This window comes from Macaca fascicularis, chromosome 9 (genome assembly GCF_037993035.2).
Source record: "Macaca fascicularis isolate 582-1 chromosome 9, T2T-MFA8v1.1".
Classification (NCBI taxonomy): Eukaryota; Metazoa; Chordata; class Mammalia; order Primates; family Cercopithecidae; genus Macaca; species Macaca fascicularis.
In genome coordinates this window covers 28,843,671-28,862,706 of record NC_088383.1, presented here as the reverse complement: position 1 = coordinate 28,862,706, position 19,036 = coordinate 28,843,671, and the positions used below count along the sequence as shown (strand labels likewise).

Here is a 19,036-nt window from a genome sequence, read left to right as displayed (position 1 = left end):
AATAGGTTACAACATTTGCTTTCCAGAGAGCAGGCTTTGGTAACCTGTTTAAAAATCTCAAAACATCTTTATGTGTCTTCGCAATTAGTTCCTTTAATTTTAAGCCCTTTCTTAGCCCCTAAAGTTTTTGCCCACTATGGACTTTGTGTTGTTTTTCCATGCTTAGGGGTTTTATGTATTTTTAATGTTGGAGAACCACAACCTATCTTGACCTTCTAAGTTTCATATATTTATGAGGAAGTTGAAATTAAGAGAGTGCTCTTTTGATAGAAAAGAGCTGTGTTTGGGTTCTCCAAATAAACAAAACCAATAGGAGATATAATATAATATACATCCATACACACACATACGTACACACCCAGAGATAGGTATATATTAGGTTGGTGCAAACGTAATTGCAGTTTTTGACATGATAGTAAAAACTGCGATTACTTTTGTATCAACTGACTATATAGGTGTGTGTGTTTATAGGAGATTTATTATGGGAATTCACTCACGTGATTATGGAGGTCAAGAAGTCCTGTGATCTGCCATCTGCAATCTGGAGAACCAGGAAAGCTGGTGGCATAACTCAGTCTGAGTCTGAAGGCCTGAGAACCAAGATTGTGGGGTGGAAGGGAAAGGGCTGCAGTATAAGTAAGTATCAAAGCACAAAGGCCCAAGAACCAGGAAGCCTGATGTGTGAGGGCAGGAGAAAATGGGTGTCCCAGCTCAATAAGGGAGAGGGGGAATTTGCCCTTCCTCTGCCTTTTGGATCTGTTTAGACCCTCAGTGAAATTGGCTGATGCTGCCTGTGTTGATGAGAGTAGATCTTCTTTCTTGAGTCTACCAATTCAAAGGATAATCTCTTTCAGAAACATCCTCGCAGACACACCCAGAAATAATGTCTTACCAACTATCTGGACATCTCTTAGCCCAGTCAAATTAACACATAAAATTAACCCTCTCAAAACTGTTCATTTGTCATTTGTTGAACTTAGAACTTTGGCTCAGTGCTCCAACTGAGCTATTGGGGTCAGGCTTAGCATATTGTTAAGACATGCAAACATTGTTAATACAAGCCTTTGATGCAATAGTATTTCCGTTTCAAATCTATATTAGAAAAACATTTACTTTCACTAATCACTAGTTAAATATTTTTTCATTGTATCTCCAATGCCGAATAACAGAAGGAACACCGAAAATAGAGTAGAAAGACAATATTCCTCTCCCACAGAAAGAGACACACAAATACTACTTTTTTTTTTTTTAAATTTTTTGAGATAGGATTTTATTCTGTCACTCAGGCCGGAGTGCAGTGGTGCAATCATAGCTCACTGCAGCCTTGACCTTCTGGGCTCAAAGGATCCTCCCTCTTCAGCCTCCCAAGTAGCTAGTACTATAGAAGCACACACCACCATGCTCAGCTAACTGAAAAATTTTCTTTTGCAGTGTTGGTTCTTTCTGAATTGCCCGGGCTTGTCCCAGAATCCTGGCCGCAAGCCATCTTCCTGCCTCGGCCTCCATGTTGGGTTGTACTTTGCATTGCTCTAGAGGAATACTTGCAACTGGGCAATTTATAAAGAAAAGAAGTATAATTGGCTCATGGTTCTGCAGGCTGTACAGGAAGCATGGAGCTGGCATCTGCTTCTGAGGAGGCCTCAGGAAGCTTACAGTAATGGTGGAAGGTGAATGGGGAGCAGGTATATCACATGGTGAAAATAGGGACAAAGGAAATGAGTGGGGGGAGGTGCCACACACTTTTAAACAGATCTCACTGCAACTCACTCACTGTCTTGAGGACAGCCCCAAGCCATGAGGGATACACCCCCATGATCCAGTCACCTTCCACCAGGTCCCAATTTGAGGTTGCAATTCAACGTGAGACTTAGAGGGGACACATGGCTAAACTGTATCAGCCTCATATGTACACACATAAATCTCTATATAGAAGATTGAGCCAGTTATCATTTTATTGTCTCTTAGCTCCAAATTCGTACTTTCTTGCCTGCTCTATGAAGATAGAGCTAGGCCCTTCAAGTATTTCTCTTTTGCTGCTGGCCTGATGTTAAGTTTTGTCAGAAGAGGGCACTGGATGGCACGATGCAAGAGGAGGAGGTTGCCTCTCTTCCTTATTCTTGTGTTTTCTTATTTGCTTTTTCTTCCTCCTTTCATAGGATTTCTAACAGCACCTGTGGGAGTATCCAATGGTACTTATCCTCTGAGTTTTAGTGACACGTCCGTGGACAGACTCCCAGTGAGTCTTGTGGGCATCCCAGAGGTCAACTTGCTAGCCTCACCCTGCCTATGTACTGGAGGGGGTGTTTGCTTGACAGTTCCTGTCACTTTTATACACTCCCAGGATATTTCTGGCTTTTTAGTCCTGCTACGCCAGGACTAAAAATGGTTTCCTGCCTGCCAGCCTCAAACCATCTGTATACTGGAGAAGTATTTGCTGCTTGCTAGTCCCAGGCACAGTTTTTTGTCCACTTGCATCCTGGAGATGGGTATTTCTTGCCTGCCCAATGATAGTGGAGAAGCTTTGGCCCAAGGAGCTCAACCATCTTGTGAGCTGCAAACACACATTCTCCTGTGAGCTCTGAGTCTTAGCCTTGGGGAGGGAGTCCTCTTCCAAGGTTGTTTTCTCCTTGGATAACAGAAAAAAATCTCCTTCAGTCCTAGGTGGTATTTAGAGTTCTCTCTGACTTTACAGTAAGCTCCTGTTGTAGGTAATAATTATTTATATTAAGCTTCTCTGTTCAAATTACTGCAGAGCTCCTGTCTCCAGGTTGGACCATCACTGATACAAACATAAAAGGCAGAAATTAGGGTTTGATTAATCACTAGTGTTTTCTTCAGTTTTATGGAAATTTAGTGCACTTAAAAATCTATAGATTTATGTGATTATAACTGCCTTTCCACCTTGGGTGTTCTCCAACCTAGAATGTACCCTTCCAGGTTCTGTTTTCCTTTTTCAGATCCTAGCTCAAGTCCTGCGAGTTCCAGTGTAGCCTTTTCTTTTTCTTTCTTTTCTTTTTCATATATATATATATATATACACATATTTTTTTTTTTTTTTTTTTGAGATGGGGTCTCACTCTCATGCCCAGGCTGGAGTAAAGTGGTGTGATTATAGTTAACTGCAGCCTTTACCTCCTGGGCTCAAGTAATTCTCCTGCCTCAGCCTCCTGAATATCTGGACTACAGGTGTGCACCACCATGCCTGGCTAATTTCTTAAATTTTTTATATAGACAGGATCTCACTATGTTGCCCAGGTTGGTCTCTAACTCAAGCAGTCCTTCTGCCTTGGCCTCCCAAAGTGCTGAGAGGAGTGAGCCACTGCACCCAGCCCCCAATATAACCTTTTCTGACCTGCATTGATTGCTCTCATCTTTAAATTATTACAGTTCTTGTACTTATCAATCAACTGACCCTTGACATATTTTAGTTTTGCTGTGGTGCTTTTTTTTTTCAGTTATAAAATATGCAAATTAAAAAATACTGCTTTTTATCTACTGGAAAATTTTATGAAATAATTTTATTGAAATGCTTCACCTGCGTGTTTGACAGTATCTATTGCATGTACCCAAATATAAGGTGAGATTTTTTTCCTCCTTAAAATTCTTTCTCAGAGAAGAGAGAACTGCTTTATATTTCAGTTCTTACAAAATCTCCTATAGGTAACTTTCTGTTATTTCACTTACACAAAAATATGTTGAATGGAGAAGGCACATTGTTGTCATATAACCTAAATTCAAAATTTTGGAGTATAGTTTTAGAGGCCACCTGACAGAATTATTTTTTAAAAAAGCACACTATTCATCAAGACAATGGGAGAAAAAAAGGTTACAAAGAAGTTTAAGCCAGATTTAATTATTATTCCTTAGGGAAAGGTTGTGACCTCACATTTGCAAATGTTAAAGATACTTAAAGAGTAGCTTAGTGGTTCTGTTGTAGAAATAAAAACTATACAGTTACAGAACAAATAAAAAACTGATCAGTTTTATGTAAATTTCCCATGACACTATCTCACAAATAATCAAAAATATGCTACATCTTAAGCAGCTTATTTAGAAATGAAAATGATATATTTTAACTCTGAAATTTAAATTATTTATAAAATTATTGTAAAGAAATAAAACAGTTTCATGAAATATGCAAGTGGGCCCCAAATCAAATATCTAAATTAATATATTTTACCTTATAGGTAATTTAAGGTATGTGTTCCTAACTAAACTGCAATTTAAATTTTAGAATCAGGCATGAGCATTTTATCAACATCTGTAAAAACCAATTAGATATTTGAATTATTAATTAGACATAAACAGATGTTAATAATTAGATATGTATTTCATTGTCACACTAAATGTTCATGTATTTATTTGGAAGAAAATGTGTTTTGGATCTTTTCTTGGGCAAATAGGAGAGCCTTATATATATAGGATTGCTTTATGTTGGGGCATATTCTGCGTCATCTAAGATGATAAGACCTCTGGGGGCAGAGAGTTGTATGTTCTATAAGTTGTATCTCCAGTGACAAGCATAGTATTCTGAATATAAGAACTAAGTAAATTTGATTCTTAGGAACTTTGCCTTTAAAGAGGGTCTTAGTCAGTTTTGTACTGCTATAACAGAACACCACAGACTAGGCAATTTGTAACGAACAGAATTTTATTGGCTCACAGTTCTGGAGGCTGGGAAGTCCGAGATCAAGGAACCAGCATCTGATGAGGGCCTTCTTGCTGCGTCATCCATGGCAGACGGGCAAAGAGACGGAGTAGAAGACTGACTCACCTTCATATAACGAACCCATTCCCAAGATAATGAGCCCAGTCTTACAATAATGGCATTAATCTATCTTTGAGGGCATACCCCTCATGGCCTAATAACCTCTCATTGGCCTCCACTTCCCAACACTCTTGCATTGGGGTTTAAGTTTCTGATACATGCTTTTTAGGGGACACATTCAAACCATAGCAAAGACCTAACTCAAGTGTTTACTTCTTTTCTGAAGACTTTCCTGATGTCTTCTTCCTCATTGGCACGAATTGACCACTTCCCTTGCCATTGCCACAAGACTCTAACCTTGCCCTGGACTTACTAATAGACCTGTCTGTGCTTGTCTACTGCACTGCAAACTCCTGAGGACAGGAGCCGTGACTGATTTTTCTTAGATCTTTAGAACCTTGAGGAGTGTTTCATTCATGGCTACCATAAATGTTTACTGGAATCAATGAGTTTGAATGACTAAAGAGTGTAGAGTATCTCATTGTCTCAGTTGTTGCCCAGAGACCAAGTAGATTTAGGTAAATTCTTAAAAAATATCTCCTGCTATCTAAACTGTCATCATTTGCCCTTTGAATCTCCACGACCCAAACCATTTGGATTTCACAAAATTCTTCACCATTAGAACTTTAGGAACTGAGTATAGGAGTATTTTAAAAAACATGTTAAAACACAGGCCCCATTTTATGCATGGCCAGAGATGGTTTCTAAGGCCCATATAATTCATTTGAGTGGAAGTAGTTGTCTGTATTACTTACCTTCATGGAGACTGCACACAGCTCTGGCCTGGTAGCTCCTTTAATCATGTCTTTAATTTCTGGTTGGCACTGTCCTGTCTTTTCTTGCTGTGGTCATGGTTACCAGATGTGGTAGTTGAAGGGAAAGGACAGCTCTTGTCGCTAGAGTGCCAAACTATGGTGGGATATTAGTTAGGATTGCATAAAACTAGTAAAAACCAGAAAACTCTGCTTTATGAGCTTCTGCTAACAGAAAAATTATTTTTTATAAAAACTTAAATATGGCTTATTCCCACAAAATGTAAGCAGTACTTGGGTAAAGTTAACACTTTCCATATGTAAAAAACTACCGTGGTTTTATTTCTGAGTATGGTATTGTATCCAATTGCAATATATAGCTAAGCTATTGTTTTGACTTTGAACCATTGAATTGAAATGACATTTTCATTCTAGAAGAAGACATGTTAAGCAAAGCAGTGCCTACTCTGTGCCAGCCACAGGGCTGAATGCCGCCATGTGCATTGCTCTATGGAATTCTTACAACAACCGTGTTTGTCATTTTTTTTGTATTAGCATTTTATTTTGAGATAATTGTAGATTCGTGTTATGATCCCATGTACCCCTCACCCACTTTCTTCCGATGGTAGCATCTTGCATAATTATAATAGAGTCTTGCAACTAGGAAATTGTCATTGGTACAATCCTTTGATCTTATTCAGATTTCACGTTTTATATGCACTCATTTGTGTGTGTCTCTGTGTGTTTGCGTATTTAGTGCTATGCAATTTTTTTTTTTTTTTTTTTGAGATGGAGTTTCACTCTGTTGCTCAAGCTGGAGTCCAATGGTGTGGTCTCGGCTCACTCCAACCTCCACCTCCGGGGTTCAAGTGATTCTCCTGCCTCAGCCTCCTGAATAGCTGGAATTATAGGCGTGTGCCACCATGCTGGGCTACTTTTTATATTTTTGGTAGAGATGGGGTTTCACCACATTGGCCAGGCTGGTCTTGAACTCCTGACCTTAAGTCATCCGCCTGCCTCGGCCTTCCAAGGTGCCGGGATTATAGGCGTGAGCCATTGTGCCTGGCCATGCTATGCAATTTTACCACACTTAAAGGTTACTATTTCTTTTTAAACACGTGAGGGAAACAAGGCTCGGTTAAGTTACGTGAAATGCTCTAAGTATAGACTTTGAGTTTGAATCTAGCTCTGTTTGATCCATACTTTTGCTTTTTCAGTAACGATATGATTAATAACAGTAATAATTAATAATGACAATGACTAAAACTTACCGAGTTTCATATGAAACATATTGAGTACTTTTTATGTGACAGGGACTGTTCTAAGGTATTGAGTCATTTAATCCTCCTGACAACTTTTATCATGTAAATTATATCACAGTTGAATTAGTCTCCTTAATTAAACTGTAAGTCACGTTACCAAGGAATAGGCAATTATTTTTACAGCTCCCCAAATCAATAATAAAATAATGAAATTCCACTCTCTCTTTACATAATTTCACGTTTTGACTTCCGACCTTAACCACTGATCTTGGCCATTGTTGATTACTTTCATATATATAATGAGACCTGTATTATTACAGATTGAGTTAGGTTGAGATACCTTACAAATAATTTTACTAAATTGTAAATAACAGCTGTTGTAGGCAGAATGCCAGAATCTTAAGGGAATAGATGTAAAACACCAAGAATACTTCAGAATGTAATTGAGAGAAGGTTTTTTTTTTTTTTTTTTTTTAAGAGTGTTTTAGCTTTTTATTTCTATTTTTGCCAAATAAGGCCCTAGGAATGTTTAAATTTAATCAGATCTCCCAAGTTACGCATCTTAACTTTCAACGTGGTACCTAATGCCTTTAGTTGTGAGTTATCACTGATAAGCAGAATCAGCATGCTTCAGGAAGATAATAGATAGACGAATCATCAGCCCGTAATTTACTATTCCTTGCTAGTTAAATCTCTTGTAAAGCTGTCCCTGTGATGAACAGCAGCACTTACTCAGACCAAAAATAACAACAGTCCCATGTGTTGTAGGTCCCAGGAGGTCTTGGTGTTTTTGTAGACAGCAGACAAGAAATAAAAGGAATTTTGTCCTTTTTACCTCATGTAATCCCACTGGAAAATGAAACATGTGCTATGAGTTGATATTGACTCCTGCCAGGTCACCTCCCTAAAGAGTCTCGGGCAGGCGCTGTTGCAACATTTCTTGGACAGGAGTGTTACGGGCTGTGATGGAGATGGATGGTTTATGTAGCACGCTACCGTGGAACACTGCACTACTGTCTGCCCCTAGGAAGTGTCTAGTGAGGACTCCACGAGTAACCCGCATCTGTTACTTTAACTCTTTCAGAGGGTATTACATAAACTGTACATCCCCCAATTGTAAACCAAGTTTTACGTAGCTTTTTTTTCTTTTTAAATAGTTGACTATAGTAATGCAGAACCACGTATGATTTCTTTTCCCATACTTTGTAGGACTTTCTTTTGGATGTTAGATAATGCAAGTATTTTTGAAACTATATGTTATTAGGAACTATTTGGACACTACAAAACCCCTTTAATGGGCCACCCTATCAATTTTCTGATCTTCTAAGGAAGTTTTTCCTATTCATGACTCATTTCACTCTTTGGCGTAGATTGAGGGAAATGTAATAATGATTAGGGAAAGGAATGTATGTGTTTTCTTCTTTTTCTGAAAACCTGTACACATTTTCTGTCTCGGGTTATGTAAACTTGGATGGCTGTAGAATGTTGACAACTGTGAGAGGTAAAAACGAGTCTGTTAATACATACCACTGCTTTGGAATTCAAAAACCAGAAAATTCCCCTTTGGTTCTTCGGAGAAGTGTTTAGCTTGATGGCCCGGAATACAAATCCAGTAAAATCGGTATGTTCCAGCTGTCATTTACACACACCTTAGGCAAAATTAATGAGATCACTCTAAGATTACACTTTGTGTTTTATTTTCATTTTATAGGTCTGTATGAGCTGTTGGCTGCTCTGCCAGCCCAGCTGCAGCCACATGTGGATAGCCAGGAAGACCTGACCTTCCTCTGGGATATGTTTGGTGAAAAAAGCCTGCATTCATTGGTAAAGGTAAACCATGCTGATGTCAGATTCTCTTCGCAAAAAGCATATGGAAAAATATTTGGGGCACCACCAAGTAAACCAGAGATCAAATTGTTGCTCTCTGAAAACAAAACAGCCTTGTTCCATTCACCGACGGGCGTGGAAGTTGTTAAAGATTCTACCAAAAATACATAGATGATTTCACTTAATGGTGGTGAGCTGGCTCTGTATACTAATGTAGCAACCATGTGGTCACCCCCTTGTTTAGAGAAAGAATATGAAATAGTAGCAGGAAGGTTTAGACTCTTTTACGGTCAACATTCATGAGCTGGAATTTAACTTAAATAAATGTTCACAGCAAAAATTAGAAGGAATCTATTTTCTGAGGTCAAGGATGGCAGCAGTTCAGTAGCCACATTAATTTAAAATAATTTCCTTTAACAAAGTCAACTGAAATTCTAGTAAGCTGTTTCTTTTATTGGCAGCACTCCATTGAAGTGGTATTTTGTATATAAATACACTGAAGCCGAATGCGAGTAAAAACAGTTTTTGGAGACAGTTTTAGTAAAGCATCATGCCATGAAAATGATCAGCCAGCAGAAATCGGGTCTGGCCATACAGCAACATTGGGAGTGATCAGAACTCCTAAAATAGTAAAATGAGAACAAGAAGCTTACTGGAAAATATGCCACTTGTGCTTCTGGAAATATGAATTGCATTTTCTCTCATCTAACTCAAGCTGAAAGAACTTCAGAGTCTTTCTGGAGTTTGTGAGGAGGTAGAAACCAGCGCCTCAATGATAACCAGACCTGTATTTTTAAATTCAGCGAAATTTGTTATGGTTGCCTGTCATGATAAGAGGCTTTTAATTGATATAGAGTATTCGAAAATGAGCAACTTCTGAGCTGCAATTGCTTTACAGAACAGGATTCCTATATATTTTTTCTTGTCGAATTTACTGAAATTTGTGTACTTCCAGCAGTGACAGTTCTTGAAATGGAAGTGTTGGTATGTGGCATTTCCCTGGCGGTACATTTAAAGACTACGTTTATTTGTTCATTTCTTTATTTTTTCATAACAATGTAATTTCCACGGCATCCTTGTGCTCTAATTAATAGTTGCCCTCTGGGGGTTTATTCGGCATGGTCTTGGGATTATGACTGATGACGTTTGTGACTTGGTAATACAATCATAAAAATATTTTTATGTTGAATATATGGAAGTTGGATAGCTATGGGTTTATTTAGATTGAGTTGACCTTTTGATAGAAGGAATAAAATAAATTTGAGATGGCATCATCATCCTTTAATCATTAAATAGGCATGCCTCCAAACAATGGATGCATATTCCTTTGTATGTATTTATAACATAGCTACTATCTCAGTTTCCTTACCTATAAAATTAAAGTTATACTATCTGTTTACAAGGTTGTTTGTGAGTTTCAATAAAATAGCGAAGATCTGAGTTTTTTGGTAGTTATATAATGGGGTTAGGCAAATTTAAGTAGGCATTATTAAGGATTGAGGAAAAAGTTAATTATCGTAGCATGCTAAGGATCAAAAAGGAACTACAGAGATGGTTGTTATTTCTATTAAAAGCATGAAACTAATGCATAAAACAAATTCTTAGTTACACTGGCTTGAGTTTTAAGCTGAGGCTGTTTTTCAAAGTATATGTCAATACTAAGTGGTTAGAAAGCATAGCGGAGGGTATTGATATCTGATTTCATAAAAACAGTGGAGCAAATAAGCTCATGTTGCTAGTATTTAGATAGCACAATAACACATGTACTATTCTAAATGTTTTCCAGTAATTGCTATAAAATGTATTTTCAAAATTAGTTTTATTACATACCTCTAGTACATTCTCAATGTCTTAATAGTTCCTGCCACCCCCAACTTTTATCAGACACAGACCTCAAGTGTGTCCTTTGACTGACCCATTCTATTCATTTTCAAGTATGTAAAGTCTACAATACTTTCAGGAGGCAGGCTCCTGGGACTGGAGATTTAAACAGCTGGAACAAACCGCTTAGCTGTATTCCAAGCGTGTCTATTTAAGCTTGAAGGAATAGAAGGTTTCAGCTTTTGTACGTAGATCTTGGTAGAGCTGAAAGAATTCGTTTGAAAAGATTTGTGGTAGAGTGAATCAAAATTGCTTTGGTTTTATGCTCTTCTGCCTGCAGTCGAAGCTGTTAGGCTGTGATTTAGAACTGAGTGAACACAAAACTTGATTTTATTCTAGAACGGAATTTTCATAGTTGTTATCGTGTGTGTGTGTGTGTGTGTGTGTGTGTGTGTGTGTGTGTGTGTGTGTTTAAATGGGCTGAGTGCAGTGGTTCACAGCTGTAATCCCAGGCCATGAGTTCAAGACCAGCCTGGGCAGCATAGCAAGACCCTCTCTCTAAAAAAAATAAAAAATAAAAAATAAAAAAAAATAAAAATTAGCCAGGCATAGTGTGGCAGGACTGCAGTCCTAGCTACTCAAGAGGCCGATGTGGGAGGATCGCATGAGCCTGGGAGGTCAAGGCTGCAGTAAGCTGAGATCACACTACTGTGCTGCAGTCTGGATGAGAGAGACCCTGTCTCTTAAAAAAATGTTTGGGGGCAGGCTGTAAATCAAAACACAATTTTAAATACATACACCTCTTTGGACTAGGGAAAAATATAAAGAGGAAGTTTGGGTAATACAGTCTCTGTGACAGGTTCAGCCACCTTGGGGTATTGGGCTACAGGGCAGGTATATGTAGGCTGTGAGCTTGTCACTAAAAAGGAAATATGGTGATCCTCTAGGGTGTTAGCTGAGGATGCTTTTGAAAAGAAAAATTCCTGAATAGAAAAGTTGAAGAACAATAAAAACGGTGAGCATGAGGCTTTAGAAGTATCAGGGGAAGATGATACTGAGAGAATGCCTGGGAAGTCTCATATTGATATGGTTTAGCTGTGTCCCCACCCAAATCTCATCTTGAATTGTAGCTCTCTTAATTTATATGTGTTGTGGGAGGGATCCCACGGGAGATAATTGAATCATGGGGGTGGTTTCCCTCATACTCTTCTCATGGTAGTGAATACGTCTCACAAGATCTGATGGTTTTATAAGAGGAAACCCCTTTTGCTTGGCTTTCATCTTCTCTTGCCTACCACGATGTAAGATGTGCCTTTTGCCTCTGCCGTGATTGTGAGGCTTCCCCAGCCACATGGAACTGTGAGTCCATTAAACCTCTTTTTCTTTGTAAATTACCCAGTCTCAGGTATGTCTTTATCAGCAGCGTGAAAACTGACAAATACACATTATCTGTGGGATGGAAATACATTGTTTATGAGGGTGGGAATAGAAGGATATCAGAATTCACATGAACTAGGGAATGGTTCATCCAGGACCCATCTCTTGCAAATATCCAGGACCATATATTTTGTATCTCAACCTCATTTCTAGATTTAGTTTCTATTCTTGTGGGTTCTTTTTTCCTATTGAGATCTCTTTACTTATTATACATGTTATTTTTTTTTAGTTATGTTTGTGTGTGTTTTTGTAATCTGGTTTAAGTTCATTTTAAAACAAGATATGGCATAAAAACTTACTTAAATACTATCTTTCTTTCTTTCTTTCTTTCTTTTTTTTTAATTCTTTGAGACAGAGTTTTGCTCTGTCACCCAGGCTGGAGTGTAATGGTGCCATCTTGGCTCACTGCAACTTCTGCCTCCTAGGTTCAAGTTATTCTCGTGCCTCAGCCTCCTAAGTAGCTGGGACTACAGCCGCCTGTCACCAGGCCTGGCTAATTTTTGTATTTTTGGTAGAGATAGGGTTTTGTCATGTTGGCCAGGCTGGTCTTGAATCCTGACCTCAAGGGATCCACCTGCCTCGGCCTCTCCAAGTGTTGGGACTACAGGTGTGAGCCACTGCACCCGGCCTATGTTTCTTTTAAATAAGGCTGTAGTTCTGTTTCCTCCAGAAATCTTTGTTTTTAACTCACAACTATGTTAGATTTCTAGGATAAGAATATGGAATTGTTAGTACCTTTTAAATAGTTGTGTTATGTTTTCCCCTACCCTTTAAAATAATTGTGTGTATATTTGGGAACAGGAGGAAAAAAATGTACCAATCTCAATTTTATTCTTTTTGGTATATTAAAGTATTTCAACAAACCCAAATTGATATTTTCCAGATAATTTTCCTCATATGATTGAATTATTGTGTGTGTTTCTGTGATTTCAGCCTTATACAAGTAATGATAAATACTCAGAGCCCTGTAACATCTGGTTACATTGTTTTAACTGCATATTTTTTAGTTTTGGGGGTTACAAAGTAGGTATATATTTTTATGGAGTATACAATAATTTTGATACCAGCATACAATGCATAATAATCACGTCAGGGTAAATGGGGTATCCATCACCTCAAGCATCTATTTAACTTTGAGTTTTGATGGACTGATTGATATTATTTGTTGAGTACGTACTCTATGCCAGTTACTATATGGACTACTAGGGCTAAGATGTCCAACTTGTTGGGCACAATCCCTTGCCTGTAGGGGCTCCAGTCTCCCAGAGAGTTTATAAATGAAGGGATGGATGATTACAGTATTCTAAGATAGGTCTCATTTGGAACTTTTTAGGAGAGACACAGGGTAACTCACTCAATACTGGCCTCAGGGGGGGTGGTTCATGGAGGATTTGGTATCTTAAGCTAGAACCTGCATTTGGAATAGGAGTTGCTCAGGTTGGACTGGGTGTGGTGGCTCATGCCTATAATCCCAGCACTTTGGGAGGCTGAGGCAGGTGGATCACTTGAGGTCAGCAGTTCGAGACCAGCCTGGCCAACATGGTGAAACCCTATCTCTACTAAAAACATAAAAATTAGCCAGGCATGGTGGCACATGCCTGTAATCCCAGCTACTTGGGAGGCTGAGGCACGAGAATTGCTTGAACCTGGGAGGCAGAGGTTGCAGTGAGCCAAGATCGTGCCACTGCACTCCAGCCTGGGTGACAGAGTGACATTCCGTCTCAAAAAAAAAAAAAAAAAGGAGTTGCTCAGGTTAGAGTTTATGGGATGGATCAGGGCATGGGATGTCAGGCAGAAGGAATAATAGATGCAAACACTTGGAGGCAAGAGTGAGCAGTCCACCTTCAGGATGGAGGTCGACAGATTGTTTTGGCTGATCTGTGACACCAGAAAGGCTGTGGGCAGCCGAGGGTGGCGGGAGAGATGAACAGCGACCTATTCTGCTTTGTAAACGACAGAAGGTGAATGGACTTTCTTCTAAGAGAGTGGGAACCATTTCATGGAAAGGTTTTAAGGAGAGAAGAGTGAAGATAATCAGGTTTTTCTTTTAGAGGTAAACTGTGAAGATTGGATGGGACATGAGATTCCCAAGTCAGAGATGATGTTGGCAAAGTGTTGGAAGAGCCTCACCTGCCTGTGGGCTGTTCATTAAAATATGAAACTGTCCTGTTGTAAGCCACCACCAACTATTGTTTATGCCAGGCCATTGGGGGTTGGAAGAGGGCATCAGGAGACCTGTATAAGCTGAAAGATACCAAGTACCTGTTCTTACATATTTTGACCATTTCCTCAGAGGAGATGAGAGGTAATTTTAGTTTTGGTTATGTTTGTTTGATATCTGGGGCGTAATCAAATAGAGCACCTATTGGATATGTGAATCTTTTTTTTTTTTTGAGATGGAGTCTCAGTCTGTCACCCAGGCTAGAGTGCAGTGGTGTGATCTTGGCTCACTGCAGCCTCCGCCTCCCATGTAGTAGGATTCTCCTGCCTCAGCCTCCCGTGTAGCTGGGATTACAGGCGCTTGCCACCACACCTGGCTAATTTTTGTACTTTTAGTAGAGACAGGGTTCCACCATGTTGGCCAGGGTGATTTCGAACTCCTGACCTCAGGTGATCCACCTGCTTCGGCCTCCCAAAGTGCTGGGATTACAGGCGTGAGCCACCGTGCCTGGCCTGGATATGTGAATATTGAACTGAGGATGATTATGTTCTAGATTGGAGAGAATAGATTTGGGAGTAGGGCTGCCGGATAAAATATGGGACATCCTGTTACAGTTGAATTTCAGATATGCAATGAATAGTCTTTGTTATAAGTGTGAACTATGCAATATTTGTGTTTTCACTACTGAAATCTGGCAACTCTATTTGGGAGTCATCAATGTTTAGAAGGTAACATTCTTTTGGGAACAGATTTATTGAGATGTATATTTCACCTACTGTCCAATCACCCACTTAAAACGTACAATTTAGTGGTTTTTAGTACATTCACAAGGTTGTGCAACCATTACCAAAATCAATTTTATTGATTTTTATTTATTTTGTTCTTTTCCTGTCCCCACAATCAATTTTAGAACCTTTTTATCACCTCAAAAAGAAATCCTTCACCCCTAGCCATCACTCTTCAATCCTTGCATTCTCTCTCCCATCCCATCCCTAAACAACTGCTAATCCACTTTCTGTCTCTGTGTATTTGCCTATTCTGAACATTTCATTTAAACAGCATTATCCGTGGCTTTTTTGTAACTGGCTTCTGTCACTTAGCTTAATGTTTTCAAGGCTCACCCAAATTATAGCATGTATCAGCACTTAATTCCTTTTTATGACTGAATAACATTATATGGATGTCACACTTAGTTCATCCTTTCATCCATGGATGGACATTTGGATTGTTTCTGCCTATTGGCTGTTATGGTGATGCTACTAAGAACATTTGTGTATAAGTTATTGAGTAGATGTATATTATCACTTCTCCTGGGTATGCTACTAAGAACATTTGTGTATAAGTTATTGAGTAGATGTATATTATCACTTCTCCTGGGTATGTATCTAGGAGAGGAATTGCTAGGTTAAATGGTAACTCTTAAGTTTTTATGAAGACTTGTTAGACTTTTTTCCTAAGTGGCTGAACCATTTTATATTCCCGCCAGCAGTGTATAAGCGTTCTGATTTCTCTATATCTTCATCAACACTTGTTTTTATCTGACTTTTTGATTTTTACTATCCTGGTGGGTATGAAGTGATATCTCATTGTGATTTTGATTTTCTTTTTCTAGAAGTCTAAATAATGTTAACCATCTTTTTATGTGCTTATTGGCTACTTGTATGTCTTCTTTGGAGAAATGTCCAACTGGATCCTTTGCCCATTATTTCTCCCATTGGATTCTTTTTAATTAATAAACTTTACTTTGTAGAACTGTTTTAGATTTACATAAAAATTGAGCAGATGGTACAGATAGCTCCCATATCTCCCTTTTCCCCTTCCCAGTTTCTCTTATTATTTACCTCTTGCATTGGCATGGTACATTTGTCAATTAACGAACCAATATTTGTTGATACATTATTATTAACTGAACTCCATTGTCTACATTAAGGTGTATTCATTGTGTTGTATAGTTCTAGGTTTTGACAAATGCATTATGTCTTATATCTATTATTACATTGTCATGAAGAATAGTTTTACCTTTCCAAATCTCCTGTGCTTCACCTGACCTCCCTCCGCAGCTCAGCAATCACTGATAGTTTTACTGTCTGAATAGTTTTGCCTTTTCCAGAAGGTCATATCGTTGGAATCATACAGTCTGTAGCTTTTTCAGATTGGCTTCTTTTACCTACTAATAAGCATTTAGGGCTCCATCAAGTCTTCTCATGGCAACATAGCTCATTTCTTTACTTTGTATCGCTGAATAGGATTCAGTTGTAGATAAGCACCATAGTTTGTTTCTCCATTAACCTTTTGAAGCATGTTCATTGCTTCCAGTTTTGAGCAGTTACAGGTAAACATTCTATAAACATTTGTGTGCAGGTTTTTGTGTAGATGTAAGTTTACAACATATTTGGATAAATATCAAGGAGCACAATTGCTGAATCATGTGGTAAGACTATCTTTAGCTTTTTAAGAAACTGCTGGCCAGGTGTGGTGGCTCACACCTGTAATCCCAGCACTTTGGGAGGCCAAGGCGGGAAGATTATGAGGTCAGGAGATGGAGACCATCCTGGCTAACACTGTGAAACCTTGTCTCCACTAAAAATACAAAAAATTAGCCGGGCGTGGTGGTGGTCGCCTGTAGTCCCAGCTACTCAGGGGGCTGAGGCAGGAGAATGGCATGAACCCAGGAGGCGGAGCTTGCAGTGAGCTGGGATGGTGCCACTGCACTCCAGTCTAGGTGACAGAGCGCGAGTCTCAAAAAAACAAACAAACAAAAACCAAAACTCATTGTCAAACCCAAGGTCACCTAGATATTCTCGTGTTATCTCCTAGAAGTTTTACAGTTTTGTGTTTACATTTAGCTATATTGTCTACCTTGAGTTCTGTGTCTAGATTAAAATGTCTGCATATGAATATCCAATTGTTTTAGCATCAGTTGTTGAAAAGACCATTCTTTTTCGTTGAGTTGCCTTTACTCCTTTGTCAAAGATTAGCTTTTATTTGTGTGGGTCTATTTTTGGGCTACTATATTCCATTATCTATTTGTTTATTCTTTCATCAACACATGCTATCTTGATTACCTTAGCTTTATAGTTAGTTTTGAAGTAGGGTAGCGTCAGCCCTCAGACTTAGTTCTTTTTTGATATTGTGTTGACTATTCTGAATCTTTTGCCTTGTCATATAAACTTCATAATCAGTTTGTCATGTCCACAAAATAATCTGCTACGATTTTGACTGGGACTGTGTATTCTATAGCTCAATTTGTGAAGAGATGACATCTTAGTAACATTGTGTATTCCTGACCATGAACATGGAATATTCCTCAATTTATTGAGATCTTCTTTGATTTCTTTTACCAGAGTCTGTGTTTTCCTTATTTAGATTCTCTACACACTATATTTTGTTAGATTTATACCTAAATGTTTTATTATTTTTGGTACTATGGCTTTGGAGTGGTATTATATTTTTAATTTCAAGTTTCATCTGTTCAGCACTGGTATATAGGAAAGCAATTGATTTTTGGATATTAAGCTTCTATTCTGCATCCTTGCTGTAATCGTTTACTTGTGGCCAAAGGTGTTTTGCTGTTGTTGTTGATTCTTTGGGATTTTCTACATAGATACTTATCTCATCTGTAAACAAAGACTGTTTGTTTGTTTGTTCTCAATCTGTATATATCTTTTTTTGTCTTGTCTTGTAGCATTAGCTAGGAATTCTCATGTAGTGTTGAATAGCTGTGGTGAACAGGCATCTTTTCTTTATACTGATCTTAGGGAAAATAATCTAGTTTCTCATCATTAAGTATGATTTTAGCTGTAGGTATTTTATACATGTTCTTTGTCAAGTTGAGAAAGTTCTTTCTATTTCTGGTTTGCTCAGAGTTTTTATTGTGAATGGGTACTGATTTATTTATTTTATTTTATTTTTTAAGACAGAGTCTCACTTTATCACCCAAGCTGCCTCCAGGGTTCAGGCAATTCTCGTGCCTCAGCCTCTCAAGTAGCTGGGATTACAGGCATGCGCTACCACGCCTGGCTAATTTTTGTATTTTTAGTAGAGACAGGGTTTCACCATGTTGGTCAGGCTGGTCTTGAACTCCTGACCTCAAGTTATCCACCTGCCTTGGCTTCCCAAAGTGCTGGGATTATAGGCGTGAGCCACTGCTCCCAGCCTTAAAAAATATTTTTGCTTCTATTGATGTGATCATATGATTTTCTTGTTTAGCATATTGATGTGATTGATTACAGTAATTTAGTTATGAATGTTTAACTAGATTTTGCAGACCTCGAATGAATCTTACTTGGTCGTGGTATTGGTTGAGGATTCCTTATCCAAAAGGCTTGGGATCTGAAAGAAGTGTTTTAGATTTTAGATTGTTTTGAATTTTGGAATATTTGCAGATTCTTAACTAGTTAAGCATCCCTGATTTGAAAGTCCAGAATCCCAAAGTGCTCCGGTGAGCATTTCATTGAGCATCATGTCCATGTCAGCACTCAAAAAGTATCAGATTTTGGAGCATTTCAGATTTCATAGCATTTTGGATTTCAGGTTTTTGGATTTGGGATGTTCCATCTGTATGTAATTAATTTGATCTATCGTTAGGTTCAACTTATTAATATTTTGTTGAGTTTTTTTGCATCTCTGTTTATAAGAATGGTTAGTCTGTAATTCTCCTTCCTTGTCATGTCTTTGCCTGGTTTTGATAATAAGATAATGCTGGCCTCATAGAATGAGGTAGGAAGTGTACTCTGCTTGCTGTTTTCCTTTTCTTTCTAGAAGAGATTGCAGAGAATTGGTATAATTTCTCCCTTAAGTGTTTTGTAGAATTCACCAGTGAAGCCATCTGGGCCTGGTGCTTGCTGTTTTGTAAGTTAACCAGTTACTGATTCAATTTCTTTCATAAATATAGGCTTATTCAGATTTATGTTTCTTCTTTTGTGAGTTTTTGTCACTATTGTCTTTCAAGGAATTGTGTATATCATTTAACTTATCAAATTTGAGGGCATGGGACTGTTCATCACGA

General features: G+C 38.4%; 1 protein-coding gene across 11 annotated transcripts in view; it reads left to right on the top strand.

Annotated features, from left to right (window-relative positions):
* Positions 1 to 19,036, top strand: part of MPP7 (MAGUK p55 scaffold protein 7) — a 252,467-nt gene that overhangs the window by 97,611 nt on the left and 135,820 nt on the right. For 8 of the 11 annotated variants that reach the window (XM_074000707.1, XM_015455695.3, XM_065520446.1 and 5 more), the window contains one exon: positions 8,494 to 8,612. The exons of the other annotated variants lie outside the window; for them this stretch is intronic. In XM_074000707.1, the coding sequence (XP_073856808.1) occupies positions 8,494 to 8,612 (119 nt within the window). The remainder of the gene's footprint in view (positions 1 to 8,493; positions 8,613 to 19,036) is intronic. 11 annotated transcript variants of the gene reach the window in all.